General features: G+C 42.9%; 1 protein-coding gene across 7 annotated transcripts in view; it reads left to right on the forward strand.

The window, feature by feature from the left end:
* The window catches only part of FAM184A (family with sequence similarity 184 member A), a 124,252-nt gene that overhangs the window by 59,620 nt on the left and 48,894 nt on the right, over positions 1 to 15,738 (forward strand). For all 7 annotated transcript variants that reach the window (XM_038766733.1, XM_038766758.1, XM_038766741.1 and 4 more), the window contains exons 6-9: positions 2,993 to 3,115; positions 5,944 to 6,105; positions 7,930 to 8,051; positions 8,481 to 8,631. In XM_038766733.1, coding sequence (XP_038622661.1) covers positions 2,993 to 3,115; positions 5,944 to 6,105; positions 7,930 to 8,051; positions 8,481 to 8,631 — 558 coding nt within the window. The remainder of the gene's footprint in view (positions 1 to 2,992; positions 3,116 to 5,943; positions 6,106 to 7,929; positions 8,052 to 8,480; positions 8,632 to 15,738) is intronic.

The following is a 15,738-nucleotide window of genomic DNA, read 5'->3' on the forward strand; positions in this document are numbered from 1 at the left end:
AAAGCACTGTTCTAAGCGCTGGGGAGGTGACAAGGTGAAGAGGTTGTCCCATGGTGGGCTCACAATCTTCATCCCCATTTTACAGATGGGGGAACTGAGGCACAGAAAAGTTAAGTGACTTGCCCAAAGTCACACAGGTGACAGTTGGTGGAGCCAGCGTTTGAACCCATGACCTCTGACTCCAAAGCCTGTGCTCTTTCCACTGAGCCACACTGCTTCTCAATAACCTCCCCCTCCCCATCCCCCGACTTACCTCCTTCCCCTCCCTACAGCACCTGTAAATATGTATATATGTTTGTATGTATTTATTACTATATTTGTACATATTCTATTTATTGTATTTTGTTAATATGTTTTGTTTTGTTCTCTGTCTCCCCCCTTCTAGACTGTGAGCCCGCTGTTGGGTAGGGACCGTCTTTATATGTTGCCATCTTGTACTTCCCAAGCGCTTAGTACAGTGCTCTGCACACAGTAAGCGCTCAATAAATACGATTGAATGAATGAATGAGAGAATTGGAGAAGAGGAAGTGGAAGCAGCAGGTGTAAACAGCTCACTCAAGAAGTTAGGAAAGTAATGATCAGAGGGAGATGAGGCAATGACTGGGAGGTAGCAGGATCAAAACGCACCCGTGCTGGGCAGCAGGGGCATGGGGAAGAGTCAAGGGTGGAGACTCAAGTTTACTGCATGGAAGGTGGCAATGGTAAACCACTTTCAGATTTTGACCAAGAAAACTCTATGGATATATTTCAGAATGATTGCAGATGGAGGTAGGGTGTTCTGGGAGAAATGTGTCCATCTCTCAACAGCATGGGAGAAGCAGTGTGACTCAGTGGAAAGAGCATGGGCTTTGGAGTCAGAGGCCATGGGTTCAAATCCCGGCTCTGCCAACTGTCAGCTGTGTGACTTTGGCTAAGTCACTTAACTTCTCTGGGCCTCAGTTACCTCATCTGTAAAATGGGGGTGAAGACTGTGAACCGCCCGTGGTACAACCTGATCACCTTGTAACCTCCCCAACACTTAGAACAGTGCTTTGCACATAGCAAGTACTTAATAAATGCCATCATTATTATTATAAGACAAGACACCAGGATCCAGGGAGGGTTGTTTAAAGATGGAGGATACATGGGCAAGTTGGAAAGCAGTGGGAAAGGAGCCATTGGAAAGTGAGTGGCTGCAGATAGCGGTCAGGGAGAGAAGAAAGGAGGGGGAAAGAATTTTAGTAAAGTATAAAGAAATGGGGTAAAGGGTGCAGATGGAGAAGGTAGATATTAAGAGGAGGTAGGAGACCTCCTCTTGAGGGACTACTGGAAAGCAGCATGGCCTAGTCGAAAGAGCACACACCTGGCAGTCAAAGGACCTGAATTCTAATTCTGGCTCCACCACTTGTGTGCTGTGTGACCTTAGGGAATTCACTTCACTTCTGTGGCTCGGTTTCCTCATCTGTAAACTGGGGATTAGATCCTACCCCCATCTACTTGGAATGTGAGCCTTGTGTGGAACAGAGACTGTGTCCAACCTGATTGTCTTGTATCTACCCCAGTGCTTAGAACAATGCACGTCACATAGTAAGCACTTAACAACTACCATTTTGAAAAAAGATGCAACATACTATACCTGGAGCTTTATCGTTTGTAGTCTTACTGTAGAAATGGTATAGCATTGCATGAATTCTGCCAATAGAACATTTACATCTCAAGGTAAATTAGCCTGAAAGAGAAAGCAGCATGACCTAGTCGATATAGCACAGGCCTGGTAATCAGAGCTGGGTTCTGAACCCAGCTCCGCCACTTTTCTGCCGTGTGACTTGGGCAAATCACTTCACTTCTCTGGGCCTCAGTTTCCTCACCTGTAAAATGGGGATTAAGACTGTGAGCCCAATGTGGGACATGGACTGTGTCCAACCCAATTAGCTTGTTCCTACCGCAGCACTTAGAACAGTGCTTGACAGAGCTTAACTGCTATTATTATTATTATTATATTGACCAATAAAATTGTGATAGCAATAATAATGATGATGGCATTTGTTAAGCACTTACTATGTGCAAAGTACTGTTCTAAGCGCTGGGAAGGATACAAGGTGATCAGGTTGTCCCATGTGGGGCTCACAGTCTTAATCACCAATTTAAGATGAGGTAACTGAGGCACAGAGAAGTTAAGTGACTTGACCAAAGTCACACAGCTGACAAGCAGCAGAGCCAATCACAACCCATGACGATAGTAGGTCAGTTTACTGGTGGCATAAATATGTCTGCAGTCCCCCCCAAGACTTAAGAGTGGATAGATCATATGCCATGTCACGCATGAGAGTTCACCATTTATCAAGTTTATATTAACAAAGCCTTCACCACTAGACAAACTTTGCCAAATATGAGGAAGGTAACCCTCACCTTGAATAAGAGCTTCACTGATCTTCATCCCAACTAGTTCATTTTTCCAGACAACCTTGATAAACTGAGTCCAGTTCTTGAATTTCATACGTGACCATTATTGATAAGTTCCCCTTATATAGTGCAGTAAGTTTTCAGTGAGGATGTATTCAGTAGGCATATCACTGATTTATGCTGCCAAATCAACTAGTGATCGAGCATTGTAAGTCATGATAATAGTCAGAGAGCAATAGACGTAAGATAAGATGCAGTTTCCACTTTATTTAAAAACAGTAGAGGGAATTTTGAACACTAGTGGTGGAAAAAAAAGAATGCTAGGTACATCGGAAATTTTTGACCTGAAGAGATTAATCTAGGTTGGTAATGTGTTTTTCAAATGACTGAGACCCTTAAAGTTGAAAAATTATTTGAGTCTTAAGCTTGAGAAATTTTGCAGATAGATGATGGGAAATCAAGGTCCCTGGAATGACAAGGAGGATGACCGTCTGACTGCCTCTGAAGGAGAGGAAGCATATGCCCCAGAAATCATGGCCAAGGAAAAAGAGAAGCAATTTTCGTTCTAAAATCATAATGTTTTGATTTTGATTTTTTTTTTTTTTTGAAGGAGCTGGAGGAGCAATATGAAAAGGAGAAACTACATCTGGAAGCAGACAAAACTCAGCTTCGACAGCAATTGGAAAACCTGCGGGAAGAACTGACAATTGAGCTCACCACAGCTAATCAAGAGGCAAGAATACCCTGCGTCACATCCACTTTGGGGGGTCATTTCATTTGGATTTTCATCCTGATGTCGGTTTTTGTTTTGATTAAATGAGAATTACTGAAATTTTAACTAGAATTTTCCAGTGTTTGAGGTATGTTGTCCCAGTTATATATCTGTTTCAGTTCAGCAGTAGACAGATAAATCAAAGTTATTGTATATGTACTCATAACCGCCCTGCCAGCTTCTGCAATAGGCAAGCATCTCCATCTGTGGTTCACAGGTGGCACACCAACAGAGCCTGAGTTTAGGACTGTTTTCAGGGCACAGTTTCACCCAGCCAGGATTTTGAAAATCCAGAGCTAATAGATTCACCATTTGGGAGCTACACTCATTTGGACATTGCCCATTCAGATTCACATTCCAGTTTATTTTTTATGGTATTTTTTAAGCAATTACTATGTGCTAGGCACTGTACTAAGAGCTGGAGTCGACACAGGTTGGACACAGTCCATGTCCCACATGGGCTCACAGTTTTAATCCCCATTTTACTGTTAAGGTAACTGAGGCACAGAGAAGCTAGGTAACTTGCTCAAGGTCACCCAGCAGACAAGTAGCAGAGCTGGGATTAGAACCCAGGTCCTTCTGATTCCCAGGCCTTTGCTCTATCCGCTAGTCCATGCTGCTCCTAGTTAAGGTGGGAGAGTCAGGAATAGAGAGGAAGGGAGAAGTTAGGTATTCTTAAAGTTCTCTAACTGTTCCATCTTAGCTTGTCCTAATGAGTAAAATATGGGAAGGAAACACTGACTCCTCCCTCTCTTTCAACCCCCATATTCCGTCTGTTGCCGCATCCTGAGGGTGGTTCTTCCACAATTTTTCCAACATCCACCACCGTGCTGGTTCAGACTTGTCGCATTCTGGCTTGACCAGTTCCCTAGCCTCCTCTCAGATCTTTCTCCTTCCAGTCTCTCCATTCCCCAGCCCATACTTCCCTCTGAGGCCCAGACTATTTTTCTAAAACATTGTTCTATCACCCCACTCCTTAAAAACCTCCAGTGGTTACCCATCCTCCCTCTCCACCCCCCCATCTTACCTCCTTCCCTTCCCCACAGCACCTGTATATATGTATATATGTTTGTACATATTTGTTACTCTATTTATTTATTTTACCTGTACATATCTATTCTATTTATTTTATTTTGTTAGTATGTTTGGTTTTGTTCTCTGTCTCCCCCTTTTAGACTGTGAGCCCACTGTTGGGTAGGGACTGTCTCTATATGTTGCCAACTTGTACTTCCCAAGTGCTTAGTACAGTGCTCTGCACACAGTAAGCGCTCAATAAATATGATTGATGATGATGATGATTATCCTCTCAGCATCAAGCAGATACTCCTAACAATTGTTTTTCAGGCACTCAGTCAACCTGCTGTTTCCTACCTAACCACTTCCTTCCATTACACCTCAATTTATACTCTTAGCTTCTCTCCAGTCCACCTACTCATTGTGCCTCAATCTCCCTGATGGTTGGCCACACACCCCCGACCCACCCACACGCACCCAGCAGACCACAGCTCTCCCCATTTCAATCACATTTCCACCAGTTCAATCACATTTCCACCAGTAGGCCTTCCCCAATTACTTTCTAGTCTTTGCACACCAAGTCCACCAACTCTCATGTGAGCACTTCCCTGCCACCAAAGAACTCAAGTACTTATAACCTCCTGTAGAATTTAGGTACACAGATTTCATTGCTTCCTCCTTTCCGTATTTTACTTTAGTCATTCATTCAATCATATTTATTGAGCACTTACTGTGTGAGGAGCACTGTACTAAGCACTTGAGAAGTACAAGTCCTATCTCCCCTGCTAGATTAAGAGCTTTTGGAGGGCTGGGATCATTTCTATTAATTCTACTGGACTCTCCCAAATGCTCAGTACTGTGCTTTGCCCTTAGTAGACACTCAGTAATTACCATTGACTGATTGGTTAATGATGTAAACTATTTTTAAAATATTTCCTGAATTTTATCCTTCCAAGTTGGCAAAAATAGCCTATTTTAATGAATGCCTATGATAAAAATTTCAGCTTTAGTAAAACTCTTTTTATAGCAGCTTTCCTTGCCAAAATATTTGCAATCTTTGATCGCCTTTAATGAATCTCGGCAGAGATGGTGAAAGAGGTTTTATTTGTCAGATTTGTGAAATAGGAATTTTCTTGATTAAAAATGTAGTAATTTCACTTCCATTTTTAGTACTACATTGTCTAATGGATGTCAAAATAATGTTATAAAGAGATTACAGGAACAAACGTGGACCAGTAAAATGTGTTTGTTTTGACTGAAACCACAAAATTGTTTTGCTCCCTCCTAACTCATTTCTCTGATTTCCTGTTACAACCCAACCCATACACACTTCACTCCCCTAATGCCAACCTCTATCTCGTCTATCACTGTACCTCTATCTCGTCTATCTTGCCTCTGACCCTTGTCCTGTCTCCGTCCTGGAAGTCCTTCCCCTTTCATATCAAACAGGCAATCACTCTCCCCACCTTCAAGGTTTTATTAGAATCACTTCTTCAAGAAGCCTTCCCCATTAAACCCTCATTTCCTCATTTCCCTCACTCCCTTCTGTATCACCCTTGCACTTGGATTTGCCCCCACCCCCCCTCAGCTCCACAGCACTTATGTACATATCCATAATTTACTTATTTACTCCCCCTCTAGATTGTAAGGTCCTTGTAGGCAGGGAACGTGACTACCAACTCTGTTGTATTGTACTCTCCCAAACACTTAAATACAGTGTTTTACACATAGTAAGCACTCAAGTACCATTAATTGATTGATTGATTTGTGCCTAGGTTTGTCGCCTCCAGGACCTGGTAAGAAAAGGTGAACAAGGTCTCGGTTCTGCAGAAGGGCTCATCTCCAACCTTCAGGATGCCCAAGAAAGACTTCAGAATGAACTCGATTTAACCAAAGTGAAACTGAGAGAGACTACAGATTTGTTGTCCAATGCTGAGGTAATCGCAGAACACCATTATGGCCCCAACTGCCAATAGATAGCACTCCTGATTTAAAGCTCTGTTCGGTCAGTGTAGCTCACCTAACAAGTAATTGATCTAATTTGGTTTTACTAATTGTATTCCTTGCTCTTTAAGAGATTCCAAATGAGGAGATAACTCTTATGAGATCAATCCTGTTGTCAGTGTCTTTCCTGAAGGATCCAGACTGTATTTGTCCTTTTGATTTTTGGATCTTGTTCTCGGTGAGCAAAAGATAGCAGTTATTGGTATAGCCCACCCCCAACCCTAAAGTGTGCCTCTCTTTAGGGAATTTCCTTTGCCGCAGCCAGCCTCGGGGTCAGAGGCCTCCAGGGGTCCCAGAGAGGCCCTTCAGAGGTCAACTAGTCCAAGTCGAACCTTCAGTCACCTTATCCTACAGAGAATCTAGCTACTTTTCTGAAGCCTCCAGCACAGGATATTTCATAAGCTCTTCAGCAGCCATCCCTGTGGACTTCCAAGGTTCATGGAGTGGGGGAGATCTAATACAGGTAGCTCTGCTAGCCTGAGCGCTGCTTCTGTGGGCAAGGGACTCCTCCAACTCCAAAAGGCATCAGCAGCAGTTATTGGAGGAGAAGAGGGGATTGGAGAGAACCAAGAGTGACAGGAATGTTCTCCCTCCTATTTAACCTCCGACTCTAAAAGGCATTGGCAGCAGTTATTGGAGGAGAAGAGGGGATTGGCGAGAACCAAGAGTGCTGAGAATGTTCCTCCTCCCATTTAAACTGCGAGCATCATGTGGGACTGGGACTGTGCTCAGCCTGATTGTATTGGATCTCTCCCGATGCTTAGTAGAGTGCTCTGCAAATAATAATCACTCAGTTAATAGCACTGATTGATTAACAAACACCACAGTTATTATTACCACATCTTCTTTCTTACCTCTCCTCACCTTGTAGCTTTGCCAAAGTGGCAGGCGCACAATATACAGAACATGGGTCCTCTAGACAGTCCTCTAGACTGTAAGCTCACTGCAGGCAGGGAACGTACCAACCAACTCTGTTACATTGTACTCTCGCAAGTGCTTAGTACAGTGCTCTGTACATAGTAAGCGCTCAATAAATACGATTGATTGATGCATCCTCTGCCCCCCTTGACTTGGCAATCACCTCAATGCCCAAAAGCCCCAACTTGTTAATTACAGAGGACATGTCAGCATATCACACAACACAACCCTTACAGCTGTTGATGGGGACTACTGCTTTGAGATCATATAATAGTCGATCAGCATCCCAAATCCTCATTCATCTTCGTTTTCCTGCCCCAGTGTAACAAAAGGGAAGCTTGAACAACTCAGTCCTAAGTTCGGATGGCAAAGAATAGACAAGCCTCGGAAATACATTTTCAGTTCATTTCCAAAATAATGAAATTTTGAATATGAAGGACCATTTAATCTCTGGTTTAGCAATAACTGTGGAATTCATTTAAAATATCTGCATGCATAAAGTGATGAAAGGTCTGAAATGAGTCTTCTAAATCAAATGGCTAATGTGCTTACTTACAAGTCTTGAATGAGTTATAGTTTGATTAAACAACTTTTTCTTTGTTGTGAAAATAGATTGTATAATATGCACTGCCAATATAAGAATGAATTAGTTTGGAATTGGTAAGATATCTTTGAGGGCAGAGACTTTGTCTATTATTTTATCATACTCTCCCAAGTGCTTATTACAGTGGCCTGCACAAAGTGCTCAATAAATATGAATGTATTTGAAATTGCTGCCCAAGCCAGCAATGGCCTGGTTTTCATTATTGAGTATTTACCATAAAGTTTTTTTTTTCCAGGGGAAACTTGAACAAGAAAGGCATCAGCATGAGGCCATGCTTGCTGCTCTGAGGGAAGAGGAAAAACTCAAAGTGGACAGGATGGCCCGGGACTTAGAAATAAAGTGGACAGAAAACCTTAGGTGATGTTGTCCCTCCTTAAGAAATTCATGAATGAAATACATGAAGTATCAAGGCAGATTTGGAAAGAGTAACTACATCGTCCTTGCTTGCTTATTTTTAGCAGTCAAAGCCTGGGACAAAAGAGATCTGCAGACTCATTCTATAAGTCTGACTCAATTTGTTGAGATATAAAATGGACACGATAATAGTTCTTAGACCCCCCATTCTAGATGCTAAACTCATTCTGGTCAGGTAACTTGTCTACCAACTCAGTTATATTGTACTCTCCCAAGTACTTAATACAGTGCTTTACACACAATACATGCTAAACAAATATAATTGAATGGTACAGTGTTCTGCATCATTAATTGCTCAGTAAATGCCATTGATTGATTTATTGTGGAGTTTGGAGAAGAATAACTGCAGAATACTTTGTTCTTTGTTCCTAGGCAAGAGTGTACTAAACTTCGGGAAGAACTAAGACACCAACATGAAGAGGATAAAAAGTCAGCCATGACTCAGCTCTTGCAGCTCAAAGAACGAGAGAAAAGTGCTGCCAGGGATGGATGGCAAAAGAAAGTGGAAGATCTCTTAGACCAGGTAACTAATACAGCTAATTAGCAATAAGAACAAATACTAGACATATAAATTTACACATATTCAAAGGATTAGGCTGGTTCAGTATTTTCTTTAGTACCTTGGGATATAAATCGAATGTATGGCTAATTGTTCTTGGAGAGTTTACTGTTTTTTTGATCGGGAAACCTTTAGAAGTTGGATATCATCGGAGACTTTCTTGTCCTTTAATTTACTGAGTATGAGGCTAAATCTACATAGGACTAATTTTGGGGGATTGTAGGACCTAGTGAAATCAGTAGGCTAAGAATCAGAATGTTTCCATAGAGCGAGGGCTCAATCCCATTAGAGAAATGAAGGGAAATTAGTCATGTTGGGGAGGAACACTGGCTCTTTTGGTGGGGGATATCCAGCAGGTCAGTGAAATTTTGGTCAAGTCCCCCTGCTCCTGTTCTTTTTCCTGTCTCCATGACAGCCCTCACCCACTCACACCAGCATAGCATTTTTTCTTAACGTGAGGCCTGCCCTTGCCAATGCCACCATCCCTTCCCCAGCTGGCGGCTCTCACCTTCCAGAACCACCGGGTTTGCCGGGGGACACAGATGAATTCTGAGTATAGCGAGGATGGGGAGGGAACCTGCAACAAGAGCAGCTCTAAGATTGGGGTGGAGAGGGGAAGGGAGGGCAAATTGAGAAAGGGAGTGTGGGGCAGGGAAGGGCGTGTGGGCCGGGCTTACCTACACGGTCACAGCAGAATCCAGTAAAATGGAACGCATGAGGGAGTCACTTAATCGGGAAGTGAGATTCATCAGGTGTCTGGAGCCCCTGGGAGCCATCAGGCCAGTTTTACCTTTGAGAAACACCCCAGGAAGGCCCTCAGGAGCCCTAATGAATTTTGTGCAGCACCCAAACAGGAATTGGTTGCCTTCTCCCCAAATGAATCAGGTTCGTGTTTCGGATTCATTTGCTTTCCTTTTTTCCCTGATACTGTTCTCTGACTCAGACATCTACCAGATTTTAAGTCTCTTTTTACTCCTTTTCTGAATCCTCTTTTTGCCTGGTGATTGGGTGGTAATTTCAGTTGTCCTTTGGGAACTTGGCTGAATAGCAGAATTTATCTTTACTAATCAGTGAAATGATATTCTTTCTAATAACATTCTAATAGAAGTTATTCCCATTTCATTACATAAGGATCTGTGTTTTCTACCAGTAGAGAAACAAAATATTTGGGTTTTAGTCTACCATTCAGTACAAAGGATTTTGTGCCGGAGTTGCTTATTAAGCATGCACTAATGAGATGGTAGACATTTACTACCAGATGATTTTCCTAATCTATTCAGTTTTACTTTTTTTGCTTGGTATTGTGGGGCAGGAAGAGGCATCAGTGACATTTTGTTACATGTATCTCTTTGCTAGTGAAATTTCTCTAGGTATCACCATTTACGAGAGAAGGTTAGAAAACAGAAATACAATTGGCGTAGAAATTTTAAGGGGATTTTTTCAATGTAATCTATTTTCCAATCCGCAGGCACCAATCACAAGTATTTAGGGAGCAGCTGGCTCTTCCTGCAGAGTGTCTAACTCCTATTTTTAATAACTTTGGAGGATAGGAGTCCTTGAGGATTGTTCAAATGTGAAAATTCAAGGATCCTAATACAGACCAGAAGCTTATCACTGATCACTGGGAAGATAGCAGAATAAATCAACCAATCAATTTTCAAACACATAAAGAGTATATGATATTAGGAAGCAGCCATCAAAGCTTTGTGAAGAGCAATTCATTCCGGATGAGTATAATCTCGGACAATTAAAACCACATAGACAAAGGGGAAAGAATAGATGTAATCTGTCTAGACTTCAGTAAGGCCTTTGATTTTATTCCCATTCAAATCTTACAGTCACACTAGGAAAACATGGTCAACACCATATCCTATTGTTGGTTAAATGCCCAGTTGACTCAGAGCCGGCATTTAACCGTGTCCTAGGGTCAGACTGCCAACACTTTGGAAGACAGACAGAAAATCACCATCCCTTAGATCAGAAAACTGCCTATAGGAAACGAAGAAAGTTATTAGGGAAAGACACAAGGTGGTAAAGTAGGAGGGTAAAACAGACAACACAGAGAGTAGGCTGAAGGTAGATAGCTAGGCACATATTCAGCTGAACAAAAATCTGGTTATTCCAGTCAATTGCTAGATAAATGAGTCAGTGTTGTAATGCTGTTAGATTAAGAAGCCCAAAATGCACTGGGTTATACCAACTGGAAAATCACCTGCAGCAGTTGGTGATGATACATGGTGCACTGGTCAGACTATTTGTGGCCTAGTGGATAGAGCAGTGGACTGGGAGTCAGGAGGACCTGGGTTCTAATCCTGGCTCCGCCACTTGTCTGCTGTGTGACCCTGGGCAAGTTGCTTAACTCTTCTGTGCCTTAGTTACCTCATCTGTAAAATGGGAATTAAGACTGTGTGCTCCATGTGGGACAGGGACTGTGTCCAATCCAATTTGCTTTTATCCACCCCAGGGCTTAGTTCAGTGTCTGGCACACAGTAAGCACTGAACAAATACCACAGTTATTATTATTACAAAACTATATCCAATAATAATAATGTGGGCATTTGTTAAGCGCTTACTATGTGCCAAGCACTATTCTTAGCACTGGGGGGATACAAGGTAATCAGGTTTTCCCACGTGGGGCTCACAGTCTTAATCCCCATTTTACAGATGAGGTAACTGAGGCCCAGAGAAGTAAGTGACTTGCCCAAAGACACACAGCTGACAAGTGGTGGAGCTAGGATTTGAACCCATGACCTCTGACTCCCAAGCCCATGTTCTTTCCAATGAGCCATGCTGCTTCTCTAATCTAATCTAATACTATATTTGGTCACCATACTTTGAAAGAATATGAAGGGAAACTAGAGGAGTCCCAGAGAAAAACTACAAAAATGATTACTGGAGTGGAAAAAAAAAAGGTCTGCGGAAGAATGGTAAAGGAACTATTGTGATTTAGCCTAGAGAAGAGAAAGCCAGTTGATTCAATACCTGTGTTGTTAAAACATTTGAAGAGGTTTTATGGAGAGGATGCTGACCAGTTGTCTTCCATGGTCATTTAAACTGGACAAAAGGAAAGGGAATTAAAACAAGAGAGATTGCAGTTGGAATAAAGAACAATTTTTATTGACAAGTTGATTAAATCCAGCGCTTAGTAGTCAATCATATTTATTGAGCGCTTACTGTGTGCGGAGCACTGTAATAACCACTTATGAGAGTACAGCACAACAATGTACAGACACATTCTCTGCCCCCAGTGAGTTTACAGTCTCTGCACACATTCATTCATTCAATCGTATTTATTGAGCGCTTACTGTGTGCAGAGCACTGTACTAAGCGCTTGGGAAGTACAAGTTGGCAACGTATAGAGACGGTCCCTACCCAGCAACGGGCTCACAGTCTAGAAGGGGGAGACAGACAACAAAACAAAACATGTGGACAGGTGTCAGGTCATCAGAATAAATAAAAATAAAGCTAGCTGCACATTATTAACAAAATAAATAGAATAGTAAATATGTACAAGTAAAATAAATAGAGTAATAAATCTGTACAAACATATACAGGTACTGTGGGGAGGGGAAGGAGGTAGGGTGGGGGGGATGGGGAGGAGGAGAGAAAAAGGGGGCTCAGTCTGCACACACAGTAAGCACTCAATAAATTTGATTGATTGATTAAACACTGAAACAGTTACCAAGGAAGACTGTAAGTCTCTGTCCTTGGAGATAGGGAGAGAAATGCAGAGGAGGCTGTGTGGTCTAGTGGGAAAAGGACAGGCTGCGGAATCAACTGCAGCATCTGCATTTAACTTCTCTGAGCCACTTACGTTCTCATCTGGGAAATGGAGATTAAATACCTGCTTACTTTAAGTGTTAATTTTGGGCTAAGCACTGTACTAAATGCTGGTGTAGTTACAAGATAATTAGGTTGGACATAGTCCTTGGGAGTATGGGTATCAAATCCTTATTATACAAATGAGGAAACTGAGGCACAGAGAAATGGAATGGGTTGCCCAAAGTCACGCAGCAGGCAAATGGATTAGAAGCCTCTGACTTCCAAACTCATGCTCTTTCCATTAGGCTATACTGTTTCTCTTAAATTGTTGGGATTAGGGATTGGGTTATCAGGGATGATCAGGAATTATCTGGAATCTATCCCCAGCACTTAGCTAGACATCTTTGAGAAAAGATCCGTACCTTTCATGGATATCGCAGAGAAGCAGCATGGCTTAGTGGATAGTGCATGGACCAAGGAATCAGAAGGTCATGGGTTCTAATCCAAGCGCTGCCACTTGTCTGCTGTGACCTTGGGCAACTCACTTTACTTCTCTAAGTCTCAGTTCCCTCATCTGTAAAATGGGGATTTGAGACCGTGAGCCCCACGTGGGCCAGGAACTGTGTCCAACCCCATTTGCTTGTATCTAGTAGTACAATGCCTGGCACATAGTAAGCACTTAATAAATACCATAGCAATAATAATAATATATCTCTACTTCAATGCACTGCCAGCATCTCAAACTTTTCATTCATTCATTCATTCAATGGTATTTATTGAACACTTACTGTGTGCAGAGCACTGTACTAAGCACTTGTCAGGGTACAGTACAACAACAGACACACACATTCCCTGCCCACGAGTATGCAGACTAGAGGTGGGGAGACAGACATGGATACAAATAAATAAATTTAACATGTCCAAAACAAAACTCCTCATCTTCCCATTCAAATTCTTTCTTCCCCATCACTGTAGACAACACTGATATCCTCCGTGTCTCACAAGCCTGTAACCTTGGCATTATTCTCGATTCATCTCTTTCATTCAGCCCACATAGTCTGTCACCAAATCATGTCGGCTGTACATCCATAACATACAGTGCTCTGCACACAGTAAGCACTCAATAAATACGATTGAATGAATGAACATTGCTAAAATCCAGCCTTTCCTCTCCATGTAAATTGCTACTATGCTGATCCAAGCACTTATCATATCGCACCTTGACTTCTGCATCAACCTCCTCCCTGTCTCCCATCTCTCCTCTCCCGACACTTTACTTCACTCTGCTGCCTGGATCATTTTTCTAAAAAAATGTTCAAAGCATACTTCTCCATCTTCAAAAACCTCCAATAGCTGCCCATTCACCTCTGCATCACAAAGAAACTCCTTACCATTGGCTTTAAAGCCCTCATTCAGCTCACCCCTTTCTATCTTACCTCACTGGTTTCCTTCTACAACCCAACCGGTACACTTTGCTCCTCCAACACCAATCTACTCCCTGTATCTCGATCTTGTCTATCTTACCACCAACCCCTTGCCCACATTCTCCCTCTGGCCTGGAACTGTCCCCCCCCCCCCACCCTTCATATATGACAGATCACCACTTGCCCCACCTTCAAAGCCTTATTAAAATTACATTCTCCACCAAGAAGCTTTCCCTGACAAAGCCCTCATTTCCCATACTCCCTCTCCCTTCTGCATTGCCTATGCACTTGAATCTGTAGCCACGGAAAATTCACCCCACAACATAGCTGTCGCAAGTATTGTTATTATTGTTATTATTATTATTCACTCTGCCACCCAAGTCATTTTTCTAAAACACCATTCTGTACTCAGCTCAAAAATCTCTGCCAGTTCCTTTCCATACCAAGCAGATGCTCCTGACCATCAGCTTTAAGGTACTCAATCAGCTTTTTCAGTCAATCAGTGGTATTTACTGAATGCTGCTTGTGTGCAGAGCATGTGCTAAGCACTTGGAAGAGTACAAGACAACAGAGTTTGTAGGCACATTCCCTGCCACAATGAGCTTACAGTCTAGAAGGAGAGATATAAATTAATATAAATAAATGAATCATGGCTATGCACTGAAGTGCTGTGGGGCTGAGGGTGGGGTGACAGCTCCTCACAGATCAAGTGGGCGGCTCTTAAGAGTTGGCACAATCACAGCGAGATTTATAAGGAAAAAACACCCACACAGTTAGTGGCATAGGAGGAGGAGCCTGTGAAGGAGACTGAGAATGAACGGCTAGAGATTTGGCCTTCTTGCCAAATCCAACGACTCCTACTCCATCCTAATCCTCCTGGACCTCTCAACTGCCTCAGACACTGTGGACCATCCCCTTCTCTTGGATATGTTATCCAACCTTGAATTCACTGACTTTGTCCTCTCCTGGTTCTCCTTTTATCTCTCTGGCTGTTCATTCTCAGTCTCTTTCGCAGGCTCCTCCTCCCCCTCCCATCCCCTAACTGTGGGGGTCCCTCAAGGTTCAGTTCTACAGTCAATCCCTTGGAAAACTCATTTGCTCCCACGGCTTCAACTACCATCTCTATGAGGATGATACCCAAATCTACATCTCCTCCCTTGATCGCTCTCCCTCTGTCCAGGCTCGCATCTCCTCCTGCCTTCAGGACATCTCTACTTGGATGTACTCCCACCACCTCAAACTCAACATTCATTCATTCATTCAATCGTATTTATTGAGCGCTTACTGTGTGCAGAGCACTGTACTAAGCGCTTGGGAAGTACAAGTTGGCAATATATAGAGACAGTCCTTACCCAACAGTGGGCTCACAGTCTAGAAGCAGGCTCACAGTCTAGAATGTTCAAGACAGAGCTACTTATCTTCCCTCCCAAACCCTGTCCTCTCCCAAACTTTCCCATCACTGTAAACGGCACAACCGTTCTTCCCATCTCACAAGCCCATACCTTGGTGTCATCCTTGACTCCGCTCTCTCAGTCAACACACATATCCAATCCGTCACCAAATCCTGTCGGTCTCACCCTCACAACATCACCAAGATCCACCCTTTCCTCTCCATCCAAACCGCTACCATGTTAATACAATCACTCATCCTATCCCGCCTTGATCACTGCATCAGCCTCTTTCCTGACCTCCCAACCTCCTGCCTCTCCCCACTCCAGTCGATACTTCACTCTGCTGCCCAGATTATCATTCCAAGGAAACGATCAGGCCATGTCACCCCCCTCCTTAAAAATCTCCAGGGGTTACCTATCCACCTCTGTATCAAACAAAAACTCACCATTAACTTTAAAGCGCTCCTTCACCTTGCCCCCTCCTACCTCACCTC

The sequence above is a fragment of the Tachyglossus aculeatus genome, chromosome 2 (assembly GCF_015852505.1).
Source record: "Tachyglossus aculeatus isolate mTacAcu1 chromosome 2, mTacAcu1.pri, whole genome shotgun sequence".
Classification (NCBI taxonomy): domain Eukaryota; kingdom Metazoa; phylum Chordata; class Mammalia; order Monotremata; family Tachyglossidae; genus Tachyglossus; species Tachyglossus aculeatus.